The sequence below is a fragment of the Eutrigla gurnardus genome (assembly GCF_963514095.1).
Source record: "Eutrigla gurnardus genome assembly, chromosome: 1".
Taxonomy (NCBI): Eukaryota; Metazoa; Chordata; class Actinopteri; order Perciformes; family Triglidae; genus Eutrigla; species Eutrigla gurnardus.
This window is the reverse complement of record NC_139915.1, coordinates 35,774,674-35,801,569: the sequence shown is the minus strand read 5'-3', so window position 1 is coordinate 35,801,569 and position 26,896 is coordinate 35,774,674. Positions and strand designations below refer to the sequence as shown.

The 26,896-nt window shown below is 44.0% G+C and overlaps 3 protein-coding genes across 6 annotated transcripts in view; all 3 read left to right on the top strand.

Moving 5' to 3' along the window:
• Positions 1-26,896, top strand: part of LOC311018579 (uncharacterized protein) — a 722,019-nt gene that overhangs the window by 499,679 nt on the left and 195,444 nt on the right. The gene's annotated exons all lie outside the window — the stretch shown is intronic.
• Positions 13,672-17,415, top strand: LOC311018651 (uncharacterized protein). 2 transcript variants are annotated; one of them, XM_084017678.1, is made up of 9 exons: positions 13,672-13,973; positions 14,191-14,292; positions 14,505-14,879; positions 15,062-15,163; positions 15,943-16,175; positions 16,349-16,527; positions 16,637-16,730; positions 16,823-17,167; positions 17,264-17,415. In XM_084017678.1, exons 1-9 carry the CDS (start codon positions 13,745-13,747, stop codon positions 17,402-17,404), a joined length of 1,800 nt encoding a protein of 599 aa, XP_083873804.1. In that variant the 5' UTR covers positions 13,672-13,744; the 3' UTR covers positions 17,405-17,415. The 2 variants fall into 2 exon arrangements, with proteins under 2 accessions (XP_083873804.1, XP_083873803.1); XM_084017677.1 differs by having other exon boundaries at positions 14,188-14,292.
• Positions 17,987-25,822, top strand: LOC311018761 (uncharacterized protein). 3 transcript variants are annotated; one of them, XM_084017838.1, is made up of 6 exons: positions 17,987-18,387; positions 21,730-21,821; positions 22,154-22,268; positions 24,210-24,482; positions 24,618-24,771; positions 24,859-25,822. In XM_084017838.1, the coding sequence occupies exons 2-5, from the start codon at positions 21,741-21,743 to the stop codon at positions 24,752-24,754; spliced, it is 606 nt and encodes a 201-aa protein (XP_083873964.1). In that variant the 5' UTR covers positions 17,987-18,387; positions 21,730-21,740; the 3' UTR covers positions 24,755-24,771; positions 24,859-25,822. The 3 variants fall into 3 exon arrangements, 2 of the variants coding, with proteins under 2 accessions (XP_083873964.1, XP_083873963.1); XM_084017837.1 differs by lacking the exon at positions 17,987-18,387 and having other exon boundaries at positions 21,654-21,821; XR_014597753.1 differs by lacking the exons at positions 17,987-18,387; positions 22,154-22,268 and having other exon boundaries at positions 21,660-21,821.

Sequence of the window (26,896 nt, the reverse complement as noted above, 5' to 3'; positions counted from 1 at the left end):
AACATGAGGTCAGACAGATTGAAACGGCATCCAGGAAACCAGACAGACCAGAAACAACCATCAGACAAGAAGACATCTTTAAAGGCTCACCTGGAAGGGATGAACCAATCAGAACAGTGATGACAAAGGGAGTGGCTGGCATCGGGAAAACAGTGTTAACACAGAAGTTCACTCTGGACTGGGCTGAAGACAAAGCCAACCAGGACATACAGTTCACGTTTCCATTCACTTTCAGAGAGCTGAACCTGCTGAAAGAGAAGAAGTTCAGCTTGGTGGAACTCCTTCATCACTTCTTCCCTGGAACCAAAGAAGCAGGAATCTGCAGGTTTGAAGGGTTCCAGGTTGTGTTCATCTTTGACGGTCTGGACGAGTGTCGACTTCCTCTGGACTTCCACAACAACGAGATCCTGACTGATGTTACAGAGTCCACCTCAGTCCAAGTCCTGCTGACAAACCTCATCAGGGGGAAACTGCTTCCCTCTGCTCGCCTCTGGATCACCACAAGACCTGCAGCAGCCAATCAGATCCCTCCTGGGTGTGTTGACATGGTGACAGAGGTCAGAGGGTTCACTGACCCACAGAAGGAGGACTACTTCAGGAAGAGGTTCAGAGATGAGGAGCAGGCCAACAGGATCATCGCCCACATCAAGACCTCACGGAGCCTCCACATCATGTGCCACATCCCGGTCTTCTGCTGGATCACTGCTACAGTTCTGGAGGACGTGTTGAAGACCAGGGAGGGAGGGGAGCTGCCCAAGACCCTGACCGACATGTACATCCACTTCCTGGTGGTTCAGTCCAAACTGAAGAACGTCAAGTATGATAGAGGAGCTGAGACGGATCAACACTGGAGTCCAGAGACCGGGAAGATGATTGAGTCTCTGGGAAAACTGGCTTTTGAGCAGCTGCAGAAAGGAAACCTGATCTTCTATGAACCAGACCTGACAGAGTGTGGCATCGATATCAAAGCAGCCTCAGTGTACTCAGGAGTGTTCACACAGGTCTTCAGAGAGGAGAGAGGACTGTACCAGGACCAGGTGTTCTGCTTCGTCCATCTGAGTGTTCAGGAGTTTCTGGCTGCTCTTCATGTCCATCTGACCTTCATCAAGTCTGGTGTCAATCTGATGGAAGAAGAACCAACAACCTCCTGGTGGTCTAAAGTCTCCAGACACAAACCTAAACTAACACGTCTGCACCAGAGAGCTGTGGACAAGGCCTTACAGAGTCCATATGGACACCTGGACCTGTTCCTCCGCTTCCTTCTGGGTCTGTCACTAGAGACCAATCAGAAACACCTACGAGGTCTGCTGACACAAACAGGAAGTAGCTCACAGACCAATCAGGGAACAGTCAGGTACATCAAGAAGAAGCTTAATGAGGATCTGTCTCCAGAGAGAAGCATCAACCTGTTCCACTGTCTGAATGAACTGAATGATCGTTCTCTGGTGGAGGAGATCCAACAGTACATGACTTCAGGAGATCTCTACTACGATCTACTGTCTCCTTCTCTTTGGTCAGCTCTGGCCTTCATCTTACTGTCGTCAGAAAAACGTCTGGACGTGTTTGACCTGAAGTGTTAACGCGGGATGATTCATTTGTGGATTTAACACATTCATCTTTTTAATGCATTCACACTGTTGGCTCTCTGTACGTTGAAGTATAAAGAGAGAGAGAGTGAGACGGTGAGTATGAAGTCATCGGTTAGATTACAGCGTGGTACAGTGTGCAGCAGTGTATTGTGGGTACCGCATGTTTGTCGGTGAATAAATGCTACAACCAGACACAAGCTAACATTCCGTGTCTTGCCGTCAGCCGTCTGATAATTAAAGTGAAGGGGATTAGCACCGAAGTAAGCCAGACTTGTTCTGTTTTTTATTCTACATTTCTGATTCCTCTTCAGACTCAGTGGCTGTAACCTCTCAGAGAGAAGCTGTGAAGGTCTGTCCTCAGTTCTCAGCTCCCAGTCCTCCAGTCTAAGAGACCTGGACCTGAGTAACAACGACCTGCAGGATTCAGGACTGGAGCTGCTGTCTGCTGGTCTGAAGAGTCCACACTGTGGACTGGAAACTCTCAGGTCAGACTCAAGGACTTTGAGAAGTTTACCTATGAAGCTTCCAATGATCCGTTTACATGCACCAAATATTCACTTCTTTGCTCTTATTCCTGAAAAGACACTTTTGCTAAAGTTCACATGGCGGCTCTAAAAGAGCAGTTGAACACATGAATGTCTGATATGTTCTGAGACTCCAAGTTTTGTATTTGACTTTATTCTCAGAATACTTGTTATTTAATTAATAATGTTACTTAATTCCTCCAGTTCAATATGAAAACTGACAACAAACATAGTTGAGATGTTATTGAATTACAGTTTTCTTTGCTAGTTGGTTTAAATCAGTAGCCAGATCTTTGTTGGGACACCAGGTCTGAAGACAGACCACATAGACTGGTTCTACTGTTGTTTCTTGACTTCTCGTCCTCCTCTATCCGTCTCTGTCCATCACTCAGCCACGCTTATCCCACCCAGTACAACATCAACACAACAACAGAGAATGATCACTTTTTCTCAGTTTAAAAGTCCCCAGAAGTGACAGAAGTGTGTGTGTCTTCAGTCTGTCAGGTTGTCTCATCACAGAGGACGGCTGTTCTTCTCTGGCCTCAGCTCTGGACTCCAACCCCTCCTATCTGAGACAGCTGGACCTGAGCTACAATCATCCAGGAGACTCAGGAGTCAAGCTGCTGTCTGCTGGACTGGAGGGTCCACACTGGAGACTGGACTCTCTCAGGTGAGGACAGGTGGACAGACATCAGACTGGACACTCTCAGGTGAGGACAGGTGGACAGACATCAGACTGGACTCTCTGGTGAGGACAGATGGACAGACATCAGACTGGACTCTCAGGTGAGGACAGGTGGACAGACATCAGACTGGACACTCAGGTGAAGACAGATGGACAGACATCAGACTGGACTCTCAGGTGAGGACACATGGACAGACATCAGACTGGACTCTCTCAGGTGAGGACAGATGGACAGACATCAGACTGTACACTCAGGTGAGGACAGATGGACACTAAGGTGAGGACAGATGGACAGACATCAGACAGAACTCTCAGGTGAGGACAGATGGACAGACATCAGACTGGACTCTCAGGTGAGGACAGATGGACAACAGTCTCTGACTGAGGAGCTGGGCTTCATGTTTACTGGTGTTTGCATGTCTTCATGCAGGGTGGACCATGGGGGACAGCAGAGACTGAGACCTGGTCTGATGAAGTGTGAGTATGTCTTCAGTAACTCAGCTGCTCCAGATTTGAACGTGTTCATGACTGAAATCCGATTCTAATCAGGACGTAGCGTTTGTTTCTTGGTGGCTGTAAAGATGTCGTGTTGTGTTCACACCAAACGCCACATTTTCACCTTCAATTCCACACAAAGTCAACGCAGAGACGCAAACGGACGCCAATTCCTGCCGGACGGCAACGGAGGCGAATACCCAACATTCCCGTTGTTGTGGTGTTTGTGTGAGTTTAAATATTTGAAGTGAAGAGAGAAGTTCCTGAGACTCTGTGTCTCTAAAGCGTCTCAGCGTTGAGATGGTCCTCCTGTCGTCCTGACGTCCCTGAATCCTAAATGGAGGACCCAGATGTTGTCTCCTGGGTCTGTGGTCCCCCAGAGCTCTACCATAGTAGCTCACATTAGTCCACAGACCAGACCACAGTTTGGTCTGGTTTCAATCTTTACTCATTTTAGGCCCAACTGTGATATTTTTACTACCAACGATGTCGTTTTGTAGCGTTTTTGTTTTGTTCGTTAAGGTTTTTTCAGACGGTTTCAAACGTTGACCGTTGGGTCCAGAAAACACGTTGTTTCCCTGGAAACGTAATAGAGAGTGGAGATGAGTTGTATGGGGACGTAGTTTAGTGGGAGACAGAGATGAACCTTTAGCTGCATTGTGTTTGTTCTCTCCATCAGATGTCTGTGAACTGGAACTGGACACAAACACAGTCAGCAGAAAACTCAAACTGGACGACAACAGGAAGGTGACACGTGTGGACGACGACCAGTCATATCCAGATCATCCAGACAGATTTGTCTCAAAGCCTCAGCTGCTGTGTAGAGACGGTCTGACTGGTCGCTGTTACTGGGAGGTCGAGAGGAGAGGATGGGTTTATATATCAGTGAGTTACAGAGGAATCAAGAGGAGAGGAGACGACACTCTGTTTGGAAGGAATGATCAGTCCTGGAGTCTGGATTGTGATGGTGGTTACTATGTCAGTCACAATAACAAACAAACACGCATCCCCTCCTCCTCCTCCTCCTCCTCCTCCTCTGATGTGGTAGCAGTGTACTTGGACTGTCCTGCTGGCACTCTGACCTTCTACAAAGTCTCCTCTGACGAACTGATCCACCTCCACACCTTCAACACCACATTCACTGAACCTCTTTATCCTGGGCTTGGATTCTGGTCTGGATCATCAGTCTGGTCTGGATCATCAGTGTCTCTGCGTCGTCTTTAGGTCTGAAGTCGTGTTCACACCGAACGTGAAGCTCATTTTTCACACGCTGTGATTACATATCCAATCCATTCCAATCCACTTTATTTAGATCCCATTTTAACAAACACAAGGTTTTCCAAAGTGCTGCACAAGATAAAACACAATAAAAAGTACAGAATAGAAAGATAAAAGGAATCAAATAAACAGATCAGATAAAAATATGCACGTATACACATAAAATCATCAAATCAACTCCCTACATGGTGTCAGAAGACAAAGACAATCCATCCAGAGTCAATTCAAAGATGAGAATCTGTGTCTCTAAAGAGTCTCAGCCAGGAACCAGATGTTGTCTCCTGGGTCTGTGTCCCCCAGAGGTCTAGATAGTAGACCACATTAGTCCAGAGACCAGACTATGTGAGGAACCAGATACTGTGGTCCCCCAGAGGTCTAGATAGTAGCTCACATTAGTCCAGAGACCAGACTATGTGAGGAACCAGAGACTGTGGTCCCCCAGAGGTCTAGATAGTAGACCACATTAGTCCAGAGACCAGACTATGTGAGGAACCAGAGACTGTGGTCCCCCAGAGGTCTAGATAGTAGACCACATTAGTCCAGAGACCAGACTATGTGAGGAACCAGAGACTGTGGTCCCCCAGAGGTCTAGATAGTAGACCACATTAGTCCAGAGACCGGACTATGTGAGGAACCAGAGACTGTGGTCCCCCAGAGGTCTAGATAGTAGCTCACATTAGTCCAGAGACCAGACTATGTGAGGAACCAGAGTCTGTGGTCCCCCAGAGGTCTAGATAGTAGACCACATTAGTCCAGAGACCAGACTATGTGAGGAACCAGAGACTGTCTGTGTCCCCAGAGGTCTAGATAGTAGACCACATTAGTCCAGAGACCAGACTATGTGAGGAACCAGAGACTGTGGTCCCCCAGAGGTCTAGATAGTAGCTCACATTAGTCCAGAGACCAGACTATGTGAGGAACCAGAGACTGTGGTCCCCCAGAGGTCTAGATAGTAGCTCACATTAGTCCAGAGAGCAGACTATGTGAGGAACCAGAGACTGTGGTCCCCCAGAGGTCTAGATAGTAGACCACATTAGTCCAGAGACCAGACTATGTGGAGGAACCAGAGACTGTCTGTGGTCCCCCACAGGTCTAGATAGTAGACCACATTAGTCCAGAGACCAGACTATGTGAGGAACCAGAGACTGTGGTCCCCCAGAGGTCTAGATAGTAACTCACATTAGTCCAGAGACCAGACTATGTGAGGAACCAGAGACTGTGGTCCCCCAGAGGTCTAGATAGTAGACCACATTAGTCCAGAGACAAGACCAGACTATGTGGAGAAACCAGAGACTGTCTGTGGTCCCCTAGAGGTCTAGATAGTAGCTCACATTAGTCCAGAGACCAGACCAGACTATGTGAGGAACCAGAGACAGTGGTCCCCCAGAGGTCTAGATAGTAGATCACATTAGTCCAGACACCAGACCAGACTATGTGAGGAACCAGAGACTGTGGTCCCCCAGAGGTCTAGATAGTAGCTCACATTAGTCCAGAGACCAGACTATGTGAGGAACCAGAGACTGTGGTTCCCCAGAGGTCTAGATAGTAGACCACATTAGTCCAGAGACCAGACTATGTGAGGAACCAGAGACTGTGGTCCCCCAGAGGTCTAGATAGTAGCTCACATTAGTCCAGAGACCAGACTATGTGAGGAACCAGAGACTGTGGTTCCCCACAGGTCTAGATAGTAGACCACATTAGTCCAGAGACCAGACTATGTGAGGAACCAGAGACTGTGGTCCCCCAGAGGTCTAGATAGTAGCTCACACTAGTCCAGAGACCAGACTATGTGAGGAACCAGAGACTGTGGTCCCCCAGAGGTCTAGATAGTAGACCACATTAGTCCAGAGACAAGACCAGACTATGTGGAGAAACCAGAGACTGTCTGTGGTCCCCTAGAGGTCTAGATAGTAGATCACATTAGTCCAGACACCAGACCAGACTATGTGAGGAACCAGAGACTGTGGTCCCCCAGAGGTCTAGATAGTAGCTCACATTAGTCCAGAGACCAGACTATGTGAGGAACCAGAGACTGTGGTCCCCCAGAGGTCTAGATAGTAGCTCACATTAGTCCAGAGACCAGACTATGTGATGAACCAGAGACTGTGGTCCCCCAGAGGTCTAGATAGTAGACCACATTAGTCCAGAGACCAGACTATGTGAGGAACCAGAGACTGTGGTCCCCCAGAGGTCTAGATAGTAGCTCACATTAGTCCAGAGACCAGACTATGTGAGGAACCAGAGACTGTGGTTCCCCAGAGGTCTAGATAGTAGACCACATTAGTCCAGAGACCAGACTATGTGAGGAACCAGAGACTGTGGTCCCCCAGAGGTCTAGATAGTAGCTCACATTAGTCCAGAGACCAGACTATGTGAGGAACCAGAGACTGTGGTTCCCCACAGGTCTAGATAGTAGACCACATTAGTCCAGAGACCAGACTATGTGAGGAACCAGAGACTGTGGTCCCCCAGAGGTCTAGATAGTAGCTCACACTAGTCCAGAGACCAGACTATGTGAGGAACCAGAGACTGTGGTCCCCCAGAGGTCTAGATAGTAGACCACATTAGTCCAGAGACAAGACCAGACTATGTGGAGAAACCAGAGACTGTCTGTGGTCCCCTAGAGGTCTAGATAGTAGATCACATTAGTCCAGACACCAGACCAGACTATGTGAGGAACCAGAGACTGTGGTCCCCCAGAGGTCTAGATAGTAGCTCACATTAGTCCAGAGACCAGACTATGTGAGGAACCAGAGACTGTGGTCCCCCAGAGGTCTAGATAGTAGCTCACATTAGTCCAGAGACCAGACTATGTGATGAACCAGAGACTGTGGTCCCCCAGAGGTCTAGATAGTAGCTCACATTAGTCCAGAGACCAGACTCTGTGAGGAACCAGACACTGTGGTCTCCCAGAGGTCTAGATAGTAGCTCCCATTAGTCCAGAGAGCAGACTATGTGAGGAACCAGAGACTGTGGTCCCCCAGAGGTCTAGATAGTAGCTCACATTAGTCCAGAGAGCAGACTATGTGAGGAACCAGAGACTGTGGTCCCCCAGAGGTCTAGATAGTAGCTCACATTAGTCCAGAGAGCAGACTATGTGAGGAACCAGAGACTGTGGTCCCCCAGAGGTCTAGACCCTTGAATGGCTGACATCATTGAAGCTGTTCTTCTATATTAGTTCCACATATTCTATTGTAAATGTTCCGTTTTCATAATGATGTAACGATGTCATTCTACTATCTGACTGTGTGTATTGTTCTGCACCAATCACCACGTCACATTCCTTGTGTGTGAAAACATACTTGTCAATGAAGTGTTTGTGATCGTGTATTGATCCAGAAGATCCTTCAGTGTTTGGAATGAGATCTGCAATGTATCCCCTTCCACCTCTGCTCAACTCTTCTGCATGCTTCCCTTTCTCTCTCATGTTACTCTGATGGATAGTTGAACATGAAAACAAGAAATTACTATTCATTGGAATTCAAATAGAGTTCATACATTTTCATTTGATGCAAGTTTTATTTTAGAGGAAGAAAAGAACAGAATAAAGTTTGTCTTCACAATCTGGCATGGTTTTCCATGTTATTGTTTTGAAATGATCTTTTTCTTTAGAAAGGCAAATTACCATCACATACATGAATTCCAATCTTAGTCATTCAAAGACAGATAAAGATGCTTCCAGGAAGTCCATGTGATTTGGTCCATATTGGCCTTCTGGAATGTTTTTCTGACTCTTACTGGTTTTAGTTGAGAACAGTATCAGAACAGAACAGAACTGGGGACCACTTGAGACAATCCAAATAACACTCACACACACAAACAAAGGGAGGACAGGTTCACACAATGCCCAAGTACAGTCATATGAAATCACATCTCATTGGTTTTACATACTCAGTCCATTTGGTCCAGATCCTGTAAAACCTTTCTTTTTCCACTTTGAGGGAAAAAGATCTCCTCTCCATAACATAGATCTCATAGACCATGTCCATCCATTCATCACTGCTGGGGTTCTGCTTTCAACCTGTTGCGGTTCTAACCTGTCACCTTCAGCACCCTGGACAGCGCCGCAGAGGAGCCGCGGAGAGGCCGCAGTTGAGTGCGTCTGCGCTCAGAGCTCATTAGGACCTGATGTGCGTCACCTGGGAGACGCCACTGGGAGAAGGCTACTCTCGCCACACAGAACTCTTTCCCTGCCCTTTCCCCTGATTTTAGAGTTGTTAAAGTATAGGAAATAAAGTGTCCATTTTTTTACCTGCAACTTCGACTCCTCCTATATCCACACCTTACATTTTGAATTTGAATTTATTAAAGGATAGCCCCTTGAGATGTAGCATCTCATTTTCAAGGGGGTCCCTGAACAAGCATATACATAGAACACACAACATCAGCAATACACTACATTACATTGTAGACATACATAACATGACAATACAATACAACAAATACAGACATCTTGCTCACACACTCCCACATACCACCCCTACCCCCATAAATTTAACAGAATAGAAATATTAAATAACATAGTAGAAATAACGAAATAACAAAATGGAGAAAGAAGGAATAACAATGGAAGAATCAATGAAGTAATTAACTAGAAACAAGAGCAGTTTGTTTTAAGATGTAAATATAGTGACCTCCTGAAACAATGTAAAGAGGTAATAGAACACAAAGAAGGAGGGAGATTATTCCAATCAAATGGGGCTTTATATTGGGACCTTTTACCAACCACTTTAGAGAGTCTAGGAACAAAGAAATAAGGGAAGTTGGTATGTCTTAGTGGGTATGGGGAGTGGGGAGTTGTATGGAATCATAAGTTCTTTTAAATAAGGAGGACAATTAAAATAAATACATTTGAAAAGAAAATGGAACCAATGAGATTGCCTTCTTAATTTGGGTTGTAGCCAGTTCAGAGAATCAAACATGAGACAATGATGTGTTCTAAAAGGACATCTCAAAACAAATCTACATAAGGAGTTACATAATATAGTCAGAGATTTAAGGTGAGTGTCAGAGGTGTTTTGATAAACAACATCAACATAATCAATAAGTGGTAGTATCAGTTGTGTGATTAACCTTTTTCTGACATGAAATGTGAAACAGTTGATTGAACGGTAAAGTGAAGCGAGACAACCGTATGCTTTTTTAACAATTACATTTGGTGCCGAAACCCGGGAGAAGAAACAAAAAGAATGCATGACAGCTGAAGACGCGGATAATAGGACAAAGCAACAATGTCGAACCTGCAAAGACAAAATAAACTAAGGGGAGCAATACGGGCCGCTACGACACGACTCTTGGACAAGATTGATCGGGAGGTTGAAAAAGAAGATCCCAGCACAGATTTGCTGGATGAATATTTGGAGCATCTGACGGCGAGAGAAAGAGCTTTAATGGATAGTGACCATGACATTGAAGCGGAGACAGCAGGGGATGATTTGGAAGATGAGGTTCATTCAGCCTTTGAAGACATGGATCGAATCATGTCAAGAAAGACCCGGATAAAACGCATCCTGAGAAATATGGACGACAATCAGAGCGCAGCTTCAGTGACTTCCCAATATTCAAACAATGAGGTGAGAAGACAAGCAGGCAAGTTGCCAAAATTGGTCATTGAGAAGTTTTCCGGAGATGTTTTTGGAGCCAGTTTGAGACAGCAGTTGACAATAATGCGAGTCTAACCAAGTCTGATAAATGTACATATTTGAAGTCGTTTTTATATGGCACTGCAGCTAATGTAGTTATGGGACTTTCTTTATCAGACCAAAATGATGACAATGCAAAGAAAATGCTTATCAGCCGATTTGGGCGTAAAGACCTCATCATAAATGCACATATGAATAAGCTATTAAATCTGACACCAGTAAAAAGGGCCTGGGATGTCGCAGCTTTACGCAGGCTATATGATGACATCGAGATACAAGTGTGCAGTTTAGGCTCAATGGGAGTAGTCTCTGACAGTTATGGCAACTTGCTCTGCCCTATTCTCATGAAGATGATACCAGAAGAAATGGCTTTGCAGTTCACCCGTCAAAACGCTAGTGAAAGAGATGATGCAAATAATGACAACACGTTCAGTGTCCAAAGCCTGATGACGTTCTTCCAAAAGGAGGTTGAAAGTCGTGAAAGAACAGCCAATCTCACCCAGAATGTGCACCAACCAGATACAGAGAAACAATGGGGAAAGTCCTATGTGGAGAAAAGAATACCGTAAAAAAGGAGATCTTACACAGCCTCTACAGCCTCGCTTCACGCTGTCAGCGTCAGAGATGAGCCAAAGTGTATATTCTGTGGAGGAAACCATCCTAGATCTAAGAACTGTACAGAACTGACTCTTGAACTGAGGAGAGAAAAATGAAGAAAAGAAGGCAAGTGTTTTGTGTGTTTAGGCAGCAGACATATAGCGCGTCATTGTAAGACGCAGGGAATTACCTGTGAAGAATGTGGACGAAGACACCACAAAGTAGTCTGTCCTCAATTAGCCAATCAACAAGAAAAACACACAGAAGAGAGACAAGAAAGCACACAGCAAGTTGCCCGAAATCGTACAGCAGATGCAGTGATAGCAAGTGCAGCTCCCAGTAGTTCTATGAGTAGTACAGTTTTACTCCAAACAGCTACCGTTTGGATAGACGCACCCACTCAAAGTCAGGTGGCTGGATGTCTTTTAGATGGAGGGAGCTCACGTAGTTTTATTCCAGAAGACATATCCAGAGCACTTAACCTGCCAATAGTAGGTAAAGAAACACTTCATGTTTTTGTATTTGGCTCCAAAACACCTCAAAGACTGACATGCAAGAAGGTGAAGGTGCGTTTAAGGAACATCAGAAATAATCAGAATATCAAAGTTCAGCTCCTGGAGACGCCCAAGGTGAGCTCTTCAATTATTAAAATGGCAAGTGAAACGATAAGAAATGATTTGGAGTCAAAAGGAATGCCTATGGCGGATGTTCCCGTGAGAGGAATGGAATCAGAAGAACTGGGAGTCCTAATTGGAGGAGACCAGTACTGGAGAATTGTCACTGGTCAAATGGAAAAGCTGGAAGACGGACTTGTTGCGCTGGAAAGTGTGTTTGGATGGCTTGTGCAAGGAGAGGTCACCACACTGAATCTTGTCACCGAAGCTGTTGACGTTGAACTGCTGCATGTCTGTGTTGAGCAGATCAAACCCTCTCCAACCAGTTGGGCAGGTTTTGGGAACTGGAGTCACTCGGAATAGGTAAGGAAGAATTACGTTCCCAGACAGATGAAACAGTTCTGAAAAGATTTGAAGAAACTGTGAAGTTTGTTGACGGCAGATACGAAGTCCGACTGCCCTGGAAAAATGAGCATGTAACTATGTCTTCAAATGATGTTACAGCTGAAAACAGATCTGATCATCTAATGAGAAGGCTTCAAATTAATCCAACTCTTTTTGATAGATATGACGCTGTCAAGGCCGTAGCCAGGATTTTTCAAATACCGAGGTCAATCCCAACTCAACCCTCAAAACAAAAGTCCTCCTGGCCTGAACTGCCCCCCTGACCCACCCCAAGGTCAAAAAGAAAGAAATAAGCACGAATAAAACAGATCAGTGTGGCTAATTACACTTTTATTTTCAGTAATAACTAACATGTTGAACTGCAACGTTCATTTTGTCGTTGATTGAAAAGGAAGAGGTGGAACATCAAGTGATGCTGAACATCTGGTTGTATAAACAGTCATGTAATTCTGACGTTAAGTGGATGAACATGAGGTTTTATATTAAACTGTGTGAGAGAGAAGGTTTTAACTTGATTATCATTAATTAACTGGAATGAAAATTCATGTCTTGAAATTCCTTAACATCTGTATATGGCTGGCCTGGCCTATACTACTGTGTGTGTGTGTGTGTGTGTGTGTGTGTGTGTGTGTGTGTTTGTGTTTGTGTTCATTTCCAGCAGCAATGAAACATAGAGAAACCACTGTTTTGAGTTTCACAAAAATTTGCACAAAAGGAACAAATAGAACACAGAGTGTGTGTGTCTGAGGGAGGGGGGGGGGGGGGGGGGGTGTTATGGAACAGCTGGCTTGTAATCCAGAGGTGGGGATCTTGTTCTTTTTTCTCCTGGGCTTCATTGGAGTGGATTCTCACCACTAACTGTAATGATATAAAGAATACACTAATAAACAGACATAGGCAATGTACATGAACATGTCATCATTATCAATTCAGTCCTTAGTGCAGTGAATGTATGGCATAATAAATACAGTAATACTTTTTAGCTACAAGAAGTCTTACCTTTTATCAAAACAAGTGACAATTCTTCTGTGACAGAAGCATCCCACCTCTGGAGGACTTTCATGGGATCTACCGCCATGGTTCTGTGTACATGCATGAGAGCAAGACCAGACAGCCTCTCATCCCCCATGCCAGATCGAAGCCAGTTTTTGAGTCGGCGTAGAGCTGAGAAAGACCTTTCACAGGAGCAAGTGGTGACTGGCAATGTGAGGTACATGCAAAGGATGCACTGAATATTGGGATAAAAGCCCATGTCAATGCTCTGCAGTGTCTCCTTTGCTGATTCAGGGAGATGTCCAGTATACATCTTGAAATGATGTTTCCATCTGTGTATTTCTTGCTCTGCAGCATCAGGCTGGGGCAGGTCCTCTTTGTACCATGACAGGAGAAGATTTTCTTTGCTGTCGGTCAGCTGTGGCAGGGCATTCGGCACTAGGAGGGCTGCAAGCAGCGCTGGTTCATCGCCTTCAGCAAACCTGGTCTTCAGTTCTCTAGTGACATGGTCGAGGAAAGGAAGAAACAAATTCACTCGATAATGCTCTGCAACTGAATCTGAAGGTGCATTGCTTCTTCTCGGCTCAGGGTGGAGTTTGAGTTCTACAGACTGACAAAAAAGACAGAAGTCTTTGTGAACATTTGGGGTGTGCGGAATGTGCTGTGTTCAGTCAGAGAGAACGTTTTGTTTCTAAATTTTTGATTTATTTCCCTTAGCTTTCTGATTGAGTTTTTGTATGGATTTGTTTTGATGTCATTTTGCTTGATAATAGCGAAATTTAAGTTGTAACAGAATGAACTTGGAATAAAGGTCCTTTTAAAAATCAAAAATCTCTCTCTCTCTCTCTCTCTCTCTCTCTCTCTCTCTCTCTCTCCCTCTCCCTCCCTCTCCCCTCACCTGCCCTCTCTCCCTCCCTGTACAATGTCTGATCCTGAGCCGAACCGGCTCCAGAAGGAGTTGAGTGACCTTGTTGGTCAGGCTGAACATCAGGCTCACCTCCAAAACCTCCAACAGCTCATCAGCTTGCACCAGGAGGCAGAACCATCCACCAGCCAGCCATCAAACCGCAATCAAGGTGTTAGGTGGATTAAGAGGGACTGCGATGGAAACATTATTTATGGCAGACCCAGATCATCCCGAAAACAAGCAGGTCAGATTTGTTTTACATTGGTGTTAATTGAAATGTAGACTTTATCTCCAGATCTAGTTTATCTTGGAATGGTATACAACATGATCACAAGTCTTGGGTCTGAATTAGAACATATCTGAGGTTATTATTACATACCTGTGCCTAGCATCAAGGAAACTGAGACGTTAAAAGTTTGTGTCATCGAGTGTAAAAAGCAACAGCTTTTTTGCTACAGCAGGTCCCAGTCACAGCCACACTCGGAAGACTGGTGTCTCTCCTCCTGTCATGGCTCTGGAAACCAGTGGGGAAGTGACCAGCAACTTTCCTTCAGTTACTGCTGGTATGTTCTTTATTTTGTCTGCACTGATGCCAAACAGTATGTTCATTTATTACGATAGGAATGTACATTTCATAGTTTTGTGTTTTGATAGTTTTGTGTTTGATCAATAGATAACAGATAACATTACACATTTCAAAATGACTGTTATTCAATGCCATTATCTTGTGTTGTTATAAGCCGTTGGTTTTCAGTGTTGTGCATTGTCTTAACAGAGTCTTTCCTTCAAGAGCTTGAGTGCTCACTGGCTAAGGACCTGTATGTGGATGATACACCACCTCAAGCCGCAACCGACTGGTCGACTGGAAAGAGTCTGATCTCAGGGTGGTGGGCGAAAGAGAGATCCCGGCTGGTCAACACCATGGTGGGCAAACAACGGCAGGTGGCAACTCGAGTCTGCCAACAATGTGCAGACCATCCAGCAGTTATCCGCTGTTGTGACTGCCGACCACACCCTTTCCTCTGTGGCCAGTGTGACATCAGGGTCCATCGAGATCGAGTCTTCCACAACAGGGATTCCATGATGCATGGTTTCTTTGAACCATTGCCTCCGACAACCTGTGTTGTGGAGAGTGTTCTTACCCAGTGTGGTAAGTTGTAGTTTTTGAGAGTCCCCTTCTCAGACTATATTTTTTCCAGTTATCACCTGGAAAACTGAATACTGATTTCTGATCAGTTGATGAAGCCATGAAGTCCTACCTGGTTTCAAAATAGCTGCCAGTAAATACATATGTTGTGCTTTATTTCTCATACTGGTTTCTTTTTTTCTAAGAGCGTCTTATACCTTTGGAGATGCCAGCAGAAATATGCAGCTGTCCACGAGGATCATCCCGTGTCATCGCAGGAAAGTCCATCGTTGTGGTTACAATGAATGGTAAGAAGAACTTCAGGGGTCGGGATGGGGTCAATTCTGTAAAAGTGGCTGCAGAATGTCACCCACAGCTATTTCCTGATCACACACCATATCAACTCTAAACACAAAGACGCTTAGGGTCATCTTAATATGGACATATTAATATCATATTATTATGACATATTAATATGACGGCATCATGCAGACGCAAATGTATTATCTGTATGTGATTATACAAATGTTTGGCTAAATCTCCCATTGTGATGTTAGAATGTGCATTAAAATTCAGATATTTGCACATCTCATAAAGTTTTTGACCACATTTTGACAGTTTATGAGCATCATTTTTGGCAACAGTGGTAGAAGCAAGATAATGGACTTTGCGACGTTGGAATATCAAAATGTTAATGCACTCCGAGGTGTAAAGGCCACTCCGCTTCACGTTGTGACCGCATACCTTACACCCCATCTAGACCACTGCACTCATCTAATGAGCGACTGTTATGTCATTCAAATGATCCGGTTTGTATGAGTGATGTTTGTTGCAAAATGGATTTTTAACGCCTGCAACATCAATGAGGGTTACTGATGTTGGCACCTATTTCCTGGGATTTTATATCTTTTTATTCTCTCCTAAGCTTATTTTATGATTTACATAATAATTAAAATGACAAATTGATGTTAATTTTGATTGTTGTATTTTTGTATGTCGCTTTAGACAAAAGCGTCTGCTAAATAACAAACATAAGCACATACTAGCTCGGCTGTGCCTTACATATATATATTTCTTTTTTTTCCAGGGCGATATGATCTCAAATTGCCTGAGATTCGATGCGAGGCTTGTGAAGCCTCATGGACTCCTGGACTGGATGACATGGTCTCCAATGACTACTGGCCTGCCACCTCTCACTTTGCAACGGTATATGCTTCGGACATCCTTTATTCTTTTGAAGAGGTGAAGATGGCAGCACCAGGGATGTCAAGCCAAGCATTTTTAAGAATGCTGGACAGACGGACTATCCGCTTTGGCCGTGTAAGTATTAAATAAGTTAAGTAACTCAAGAGATAATAGTGTGAGTTATATGATATGATCATGATACATGAACATTAACACTATATTACACTACATTAACATTTATACACCTGCGACCCTTTGTCTAAGTTCTTTAATTTCTTGTTCTCTGTTACTGTTCTCTTTTGAATCAGACTGGGAACATCACAGCAGACAGCTTCCGAACCAGCTTTTTGGAGTGGGAGGCCGTCCGATACCAAGTGGAGAAATTGTGCAGGGAGGACCACTTCGACTGCCCAGCGTGCAGCCCAGGCATGCTTGCGGTCTCAGTTGATGGGAACCGCAAGCACTATAGGTTCAAGAGTGCTGCAAGGTAATTACTAAATCTTGTGTTTGCATAGACAGCTCATCATTTTGAAAGTAACTGTTGTGAATTTGAAAATCATATGAATATTGAAAGTCTAAGTATGTCTTTTATTTAGATCTGAGGAACCAGCCATCTTTGATGGCGTCTTCATTGCAAAAGATGATGACGTTTCAAGATTCGTGGACTATGTCCATTCCTCAACCAGTCATGTAAACTTGCACAACTTCATTATATTTACCTATAAAACAAAGAGGGCATTTTTTGAACAAGTTTGGACTGTTAACCATCTTCCATGTTGTAGGCCTCTGGAAGAGGTGTCTGTGGAGGGCAGTGGTCAGCGGCACGTGAAACATCTACTAAGTCATCAGGGAAAACAGACGAGGAGGGCCTGGAACTCGCTGTGTGTCGTCATGGGGTTCTTCTTCGTGCCCTCAACATGTTCAGGGGGGAGATTTTTGCCTACCCCCTGTTCCTCCAAAAAGAAATGGCCTGTAAGCCAGTGCCATTTTGTGCCATGGATGTGGCATGTAAGTACTGGCCTTACCTCCGAAGAGTGGCAGAGAAATGCCCTGAGCTTCAGCATCTCCTCACCATGAGGCCATTTCTTTCAGTGTTTCATGCCAAAGCCCACGATTTCAAATGTGAGGTAAGAAAAAATGATTGTCAGTGAGATGTTCTGTTCCCTGAAAACCTGCATAAGATTGTTGCCATTTGGTTTTCTTTTCTTGTTTTCTTTTTAAAGGTGAAATGGAGCGGAGCGTATCAGGAGGGGGCTGGTTCCACTCTTGGGGAGGAGGTCGAGCAGTGCAACGCCTTCCTCTCGAGGATTGCTGTTACAACCAAGCACATGTCAAAAGCAGGTATGGTAACCAGTACAATTTGATCCTGATGACAATGGTGAGCCACTTTGAGCTCATGCATATATGCTGACTCTGAAAAAATAAAGCTTAGAATATTCAACACAGATGGATGGATGGATTACAATACCATCATCCTATGTTATTTAAAGTGAGGATAATGAGGGGCAATGTGATAAAAAGAAATGTACTGTACTGTTGTTGGTTGGGCATACCATACCATTCACCTACTGTCCTGCCATAGTGCTCTCTGCCATTTGCCTACTGTCCTGAGCCACTGTTTCATGCTATTTCTTCACTATTGTTGGGACCTCACTAGAAGGACTACACAATGCGGCCTACAGAAGCCTACACATGCGGCCAGGACAATGGGACAAAGGAGATAAAAAAACTACAACCACCATTTTAGTGTCACCTCCACCTGGTCACGGGATCTGACGTCACACCGCTGGCGCGCCATTGGCTGCGAACTGCATGGGACTCCAGGGGGTCCCCCGGTCCAGCCGTAAGCTATAAATCCCGCGGCCATCAGAAAAACGTTCTCTCTCCAAAGTAACTCACGTTACACCAGGAGGTGAATATAACGTCTGCAGCGTTTTTCCTTTGTCCTAGGCCGCAGTCTTTTCCCCAAACTCGCTGGACGAGCAACAGACTGTTTATCCCTCTTTTTCTCTACTCGTTTTATTTTTCTTTTGTTTATCATTTTGGATCCCGAGGAGACCACCGCGACAGCGCGACACTCCCGTTCCCCGCGGTAAGAAGAAACTTTCTTCGTCCCAGCTGCCAGCAGAACGGATAACTCGACCCGTCTTTGTCTGAAATCAGCTGACTACATCGCCGAGCCCCGCGATTGTTCCTGCAGAAGGAAGAAATACTAACTGTTTTCTTCAACTAATTGGATCCGGCGCTGAACCAGCGCCCCACAAACTACCGTCCGCTGCCGGCGTAAAGAAACGCCATCAACGCACGGGACGGAAACCTCACATCGACGCATCTCACATCGACAAAAGTAAGAGGCTATTTGTCTGGGCAGAAGCAGAGATTCGATAGTGTAGGACATGCTTGTAATTCTTGTTAATGTGTTTTAAGTTCTGATCGCGGATCGCCGAGTCCGTTTGTTCATATGCTGCTGTATGTGAATGTTGATTGGTTACCCACACACAGGGCTGGACTGGGGAAATTTTTCAGGCCGGGCATTTTTAACCAAGAGCAGGCCACCACCAGGTATTGACGGGGAAAAATGTAAGCGCGCTGTGTGACAGCGTGGGTTTTTTCCCCAACTGCTTTTGACATGCGTACCCCTTAAGCCTTTTTGTCACACCATGAGTACCCCTTCACTCATGCAATGACTATGCTGCACACATTCGTTAATTTATCCACATACCCCTTGCAGTTTGCTTGCGCACCTCAGGTGGTATATGTACCATATACCCCTTGTTGGGAATCACTGCCTTAAACGATCAATGTGCACTAGGAGACACAAACATTTTAACACTATGAGAAGCATTATGAAAAGTTCTCCCAAAATACTGTTAGGCTTATCAAAAGTATGATCTATTGACCGTAGGTCACATTACTTTTTAGACATGTCATTTCTTTCAACCTTGTTACTTAAATTTAAGTAAAGGAATTATATTAAAAAATATTAATTAATTCATTTTAGTTAATATAATTATAATAAATGTAATACTGTAGGCTAAACTATGAATAATATATCATTACTTGTGTGATACAATGCATTATTAAAGCAAGAAATGACTGGATGACTGTACCAATGACTGGATGACTGTACCAATGACTGGATGCAAAGGCTGACCTAAAATTGCAATACACAAAAAGGCCACAAGATGTTTATCTCACTACAAGCTACAAGTAACAGCAAGGATTTCTCTTATTACCAATTTGTGTTGCTAATCAACTGTCAATACAAAATAAAATGTTAGGTGTGTGAAATTATGCCAGGACTTGGAAAGAATAGGATTTTCATCCATTTAATTTTGAATACAAAATAAAAAGTGATGACACACATAACAATTGAAGTTAAACACTTATATTTACAATGAGTCAATAATTACTTAACTGTACAAAATAAAATAAATTGCTTAACTTAACAAATCACTTAACTGTACAAAATAAATAGAAAAAATAAAGTAAATAAATACACAATTATACTGTATATTAAGAATATGAATATCAATAAAACAAACATTAAAACGAAAAGGAATGGGTAACTTACATGCAGCATGCAAACCAATGAGAGCTTTCAAATGGACCAGAACACACACACACACACACACACACACACACACACACACACACACACACACACACCCTGCGCCGCCCTGCGCTGCGCCACGAAACTAGGGCCCAAGGTGCGTGTCCACAGGCAGCGGTGTTTCCCCGCGTCCCATTCATTGTCTATGTGAAAAGCCATGCAATGCATTCTGGTAGCGTTGCAGCGAATGTCGAGAGACGGCGCGCGAGTTGGCCGCTCCTTATTTGCCTAAAGTTGAGGTCGAATCTACTTTATGCTAATCAGAGGCACCGGGCTCGACTCGCCGCCTCGCGAACACTCGCAAAAATTTGTTTTTTAAAGGAGAGCGCCTGTCAATCATCCTCTCGTGGCAGCCCACCAAGCCTGCAATACTGGGAAGCGGCGCGTCCACTCGCGTTTAAAATCGCTCCTGTGGACACGTACCTCTAGTCTACTCTCGGTGCAAGGCGCAAGGCGTAAATAGAGTCCATTCATTCAAGGCGAATCACAGCTGGCGGAGTGGAAGTTTGGCTGACGGCGCGCAGTGCGCACACATCACCGAGATCTCACAGGCAGGTTTCCACAGTTCCAGGCACATTTAAATGCAATAAACAATCACAACAAACACTATTTAATGCAACTAATTGAATCAACACGTGAATTTATATCTATATAGATTGTCCCGTCACATCTGACGTCAGATCAAAGGCGGATGGCACGCGTAACAGAAACTCAGCCTCTCGGACCAAAACATCTCCCTCTCTCTCTCCTGTTTTTTATCATATCGGCATTGTTATTATTATGATACGCAGGCACAGCGCGTGATGCGCGTGGTGGGAGCGGCGGCGCTGCTTCTGTCATCGGGTTGTCAAGTGACGGAAAAATAAATAAAAGGCTTCAGGCCACCGGGCATATGCCCGCCATGCCCTATGCCCAGTCCAGCGGTGCCCACACAGCTGGGTTGATTTCTGTAACAGTGTTTTCGACTAACCTCCGCCATATTCGCGAGCTCAGAAAGCCTCTACTATCAGTTAAAAGACCGGTCTCGCGGAATAAATTCCAGTTCATTCACGCGAGCCCGTGTGATAGCAGCACGGCTTTCTGTCCCTCCGGATATCGCTCGCGCATTCTCTCTCTCTTTGTTTGTGACCCGCTAACACACACACACATACACACGTGTCCTAAGCCAGCTGTTCCCGGCGGCCGCTAGGGACATAGCTACATCTGGTGGCTACATACGGCTATCTCTCTCTCTCTCTCTCTCGCTACTCCGTCAGACCTCAGTGGCTCCGCCCCTGAACGCTGCGAGGAATAGCTCCATCTGGTGGCCGCCCATAGCCACCTCTCTCTCTCTCTCTCTCTCTCTCTCTCTCTCGCGACACGCACGCACGCACACACACGCACACGCACATGCACGCACACGCACGCACGCACACACACATACGCACACACACACTCCACGTGTGTCTCTCCCTTTGTGTGTTAGGTAGTTAGGTAATAAGGCTTTGTTAATTGCAGTGTTATTGATTGTGATCATTATTACTGATTTTAATAAATCTTATTATATTATAACTAGCGGTCTCTTGTGCTTGTTGTGTATATGTCACTGGATAACAGCAGGTTGTGAAGGCTAGTGCTTGAATTTCACGCCTTTTTAATTGTTCGATTGGTTTTGTACTCCTATGCCAATGATCACGATGATTGGCATGTGAGTATAAAACCTCCATATTGAGACTGAATACAGTTTTAGGTTATCTTTTCCCTGATCCCAGGGTGGTGCCCCGTTTATTCATGATTATATCATGATGATAGATTAAATATAATTATTAATACCGATAATCACATTGATATTGATAGTTAACTGTTGATAACCAAATCTGCCCCTGCTACAACCCCAACACTATCCTGTGCTATTTCCCCACTAGCCCTTTCATGGGTGAGTAGTCAAATGGAACAAGACAGCGGGTTAGTACCATAGTACAATACTGTGATTTATTATCTGGAAAAAAGTTTGTGGTACCCAACAAGTCTGCACAGTTTCTTCTACTACTGCTTTTTGAAAGAAGGATGATCATCTCATATGTTTGATGTTTGCAGGACGCATAGACATGCTGACGATCATGGCCATGCGCTGGAACCAGCACAAGTTTGACAACTTGGCTTCCACGCTTGCCCGCCGATATCAGAAGGTAAAGACACCAGTTTTCCCTTCTGCAACATGCAGAACAATATTGTCAAAGTGGCATATATCACAAAAATATAGACTTGCCCAGATACAGTGGAATATACGGATGGTTCTATATGTAGTGTCAATTGTATTTTGTGTCTTGATATAAAATGTAATTTACACATATTTCATACCACATATATTGATAGTCCATGTATATACGAATATACTGTATATTTAATCAGTATTAATTGTATGTGGTTTTCTAATAGTGAAGGCACTTTACATTCATTATCAAGAATATTCAACGTTGTAGGCAATTCCCACATTGTCTTTTTTTATTTGTGTTTAAAGGCCACAACAACCCTGCGAAGCCAGCTGCATAACTTGGAGGCTCTGAAAATGGAAATGGACATCACAGACAAACAACTGGAGAGCTGGACCATTGATGTCAATGAGTGGGCAGAAGGTAGAATATACTGTTTGATATGCTGCTGGATGTATCACTTCTGTGCTTGTAGAATTATGAAAGTATAAACACATTTGTTTTGTATTGTCATCGACACAAGCTTCTTTTAATAGCTCTATCACTGTGAATTTCTTTTCGTGGTTTGAATTTAGCTTGTAGCAACTGCACGTAGCCTTAAACCTGTGTGTCAGGTGTACTAAACTGACTAAGCTGGGCTGCAGTTCCAAAGAGGTTCATTGTAATCGTAGTGGAAGAGCACATACTCTGATTGCTGATGACTTGTGGAAAAGATTATCGCCATGGGGACAATAAAGATCTAACCTAACTATACTCAACCTTAGCTACAAGCAGTGGCGTCATTAGGCCTATTTTAGGGGGGCTTCAGACCCCCTAAAATATTCTTAAGCCCCCCTAAATCATTTTATGTTTTTTTGTTTTGTTGTTGTTGTTTTTTTTACAAAAAAGTGCAGACAAATTCAATATAATGTGGCCAGAATTAAATAAATAAACCAGTTATTATTAACTTAAATGTGATCATAAATCTTAGTTTCCCTTCACTTCATAGTGGAAGCGGTAGAGAGTCAGAGTCAGTGCGTCATTATCCAGTCCATTCCACTTGGTCATGTAGAGCACCCCCACATCACTGAAATCCAGTCTACGTTTTCCCTGCAACCTAGGTTGCACTCGGTACCTGGGTACCTGCAGTGTGTGTACCGGTGTCGTGCCAAAAAGTGATCGTCTGCCAGAATTTGATTTACGGTCGCGGAGAATTTGATTTACAAGACACATCCAAACATGGGAAGCAGATGTAGAGCCCAGATCAGATAAAGGATGATGCAGAGTCACGAGGATACTTGCAAAAGTGATCATTTCTTTATTGAAAATCCACACCTATAAATCACATTCATTACAGTCAGGCATCAGACATACCCAGCACAGAGACATGTCTATCACGTAATTGTCAGGGCTGATTTCGCTACAAACTACACTTCTTTAGGCCACAGTTGTGATAATTACGTAACAACAAACGTTAAACTTTCTAAGACACATACCTTTGCTATAATTGCGGACGTACAGTTGTGTGTATCCGCATATTATGACCGTTTAATCCAGAGAAAACCAGACGTTTAAACGCTACCGCTCAACGGGCTGCTGTGCGCGCTCCCGCGACCGTAAATCAAATTCTAGCAGACGATCACTTTTTGGCACGACACCGGGAGCGGAGCACACAGAACCGACTAGAGCAGCATTAGGAGAAGAACGTGAACAAGAATGGATATACGGAATTTTTTCAAGAGAGTAAGTATTCATCACTGCTGATAGTAACAATAAGTTAGCTGCAGCCCCCCAGCTAACAGCAGAAAGTCGCACGTAATTGCCAAATGCTCCCTGTTTGACAAATAAAAACCTGGCTTGAGCTCTGCTACAGTAGCTAGCCAGTAGCTAGTTAGTCCAAAATGCAATGTGAAGGTCCTGGTTGTTTATAGAGTTTATACAGTTTTGGCTAATACATGTGGGCTCTTAATGAATAAGAAGCATTGGTTAAATATGGCACTGTAACTATGTGGATTTTTTGTTTGTTTTTTTGTTCTTGTTAATGCTGTAAACATACAGTACTTCCTGTGTTTGTTGTTGTACTGTGTTAAAAATGTAATGGTGGCCTAAAACATTTACACAGTAAAGTATCTCTGTTAAATATGTCCAAAACGTGCAATTTCTCTGTTTTTGATAGCTGTTTGTTAAATTAAACGTTCGCTCACATTCTGTGCATCTCCTGGGGGCTAAGCCCCCCCTGTCCTTAAAACCTAGTGACGCCCCTGGCTCCAAGTGTAGCCTCTCAGTTACAGAGATTGTTGAGGCTCGCTTGCCCATACACCAGAAATAATATTTTTTCATGAAATCAAGAAGCATATTTCTTATATCTTCATTTCTTCTTCTCAGCAACGACATCCCCAAATGATGCTGATGTTGCTGCTGTGACCAGCCGAATCGAGGAGCTGGTCGCTAGTGTTAAGAGGAGGTCCCTGCGTCTTTACAAAGACGATGACGGTTGCAAAGGACGTGCTCGGATCCGCCGAAAGATCCGGGAGGAAAAAAAAATCTTAAGTTCAGCTGTGGAAAAATACAACGCCATGGTTCCAAACACAGAAAACCTGAGCCTGGACACCATTCTGTCTGACGAGGTGGTTTGGCCATGGCAGCTTCCACACGCTGGTATGTACACAATTCCGTTGATGTGAAATAGTCACATAGTGGCACACAATCTGTCATGCTTTGATTGTAACCCCAGAAAATCTTTAAATACTAGTCTTAAATACAAGTGACTTATGTTCCATCTATGTATTCCAGACTCTGTAGATCTAAGGATGAAGAGGAAGGTTTTTGACCTGGTGATGGCAGTGAGGAGACTCGAGGAGGAGAAGAGGATTCTTGTTGCAGAAATGCATAATCATTGGAGGTGTCTTTGCACCCGTGCAGACATATGACATGAATATGACATCAGGTATGTATTGTAGTTATATTTGGCATACATTACAATATATCAGAAAGTTTCTATTGAATAAAGGCTCTATGTGTTTTTACGTGTAAGGTGAGACGTGGGGCCTGCAACAAGATGGGATCCTAGGTCTACAGAGCATGACGTTGAAGAAGTTAAAAGCAAGCAACAGCATGTCAAAGCATGCAAAGAAGTGTTACGTGCAAGTTCTGACGGAACAGAACATCAGCTTTGACAGTGATTCTGAGGACCATACCGGGAGTGACTCTGAACAAGACTAAACAGCACTGTCATGGCCAGAGTCTTTTTATGCTGTTGTGTGCTGGGGAGGCAGCATTAAGAAGAGGGCCACTAGGACAGGCGGCTAAGGAGTGCTGGCTCTGTTTTTGGCATGGAGCTGAAGTTCATCACATCAGCTGCAGAGAAAAGTCTCTTTCTGCCCCAACCATCACATCACTTTTTCTAGTATCCACTATCCATCTCACCGTCTTACAGGCTACATTAGCCACTCTACACAATCTGGACTGTGCTCCTAACATTTACCCCTGTTGACTTGTATTATCTTTCCTGTGTCTGTTGTTCTATTTATCTTACCTTCTTTGTATTATTTTTGTTCAGGAATTCTTTTATGTTCACACTCACATAGTCATATTTAACAACATACACAGCTTTGCACTGATTGAATCCCTGCTCTACTTTTGCACTACCACCACTGCAAAACACTCCATAGCTGCCCCTCAAGGTCAATGTATCACAGGGTCAGGCCCTACCAGTCCTTTGTAATCACTTCACATGCTCTTCACTTTTTACATTTGTCTGAGTTATTCTTGTTATGTGGTCCTGTGGTCGGTATGTCACACTGTTCATAGGTTGTTTTGTATCCTGACTCTGAGCCCATGCTGTGACTTTCATCATCGAATTAGGCCTTATTTTAATGTTGTGCCCTGAAGATCTTGCCAGTTTGTTAATCTTATGTAATCATCTTTACTGCTGATACTGACTCTGTTTTCCTGTGATGGTCACAAATTCATGTTGCAAGTAAATCTACTTAAATGTTCCTTGTCTTGACTTTCATTGCGCATCCATAACAGTGTCTCAGTGAGCTGAAGTCGATACCTGGAAAAGAGGAAGAGTACACCCTGCTCACATAGCTAAATGTATACACACCCACGCTCATCCACAGTTACATAATTGATTAATCATTGTGGAGTAACACCTATAAGAACAAGGTAAGATAAGTCCAAAGAGAGGGATCAACCAGTTACTACTGTAGAATCCCCATGAGCCCACAGTCAACATGTCTTTTAGCTTTACATCTAGAATGTGTATTTGGGACAATAGATGAGTAAATCTTTTGGCTTTTTTCAAACATCTCAGGCTGGTAGATCCTTTCAATACTTAATAATTATTTCAACAAAGAAACAATTATTTTATCATTGTATATATCATGTATTATATGTAGGCTACTATTAACTCATTCCCATTGGAGAACCGAGGACCCGCTGTCCGGAAGTGTTTTCGTCACATGTCTTTTTATGATAACCTCCACATACCTCAACAGCGTTACCATAGACTGTATAAAATAGTGCGTTATCTGTTACAAAACCATCGCCTGGTATCAGTCTGGACCCAGACAAACAAAACTGTCATTTATTTCAAACTGATCGAGATCTTGTGTTCATGAAGTCGCCCCCTTCACACACACACACACACACACACTCACACACACACACACACACACACACACACACACACACACACACACACACGCATGCAGAAGGCTCCACCCCCAAGGGTGTCTGGACACTAGAGGACAGCCGACAGCGGGCACTCGGCCGTCGGCCCGGATCCCCCGCCCCCGCCCGCGTTCGACTACTGTTTTGGCTTAAATATCTGAAATAAAAAAACATATTCACTTTTTGTTGATATGTATCATCTAGATGCAGTGTAATAACTAGTTCGGCTGCACTGCATATTTCATATATTCAGTAGATATATCATTTTACAACCCTATCTCCAATCCTAATTCAGAAACCGGAAGTACTACAACTGTGAGGCTGATCTGTATCAAGCTAAATGGCGGGCCTGTAGGGAATTGTAGTTTTTTTTTAATATTAGTGTTTTTCCTAGA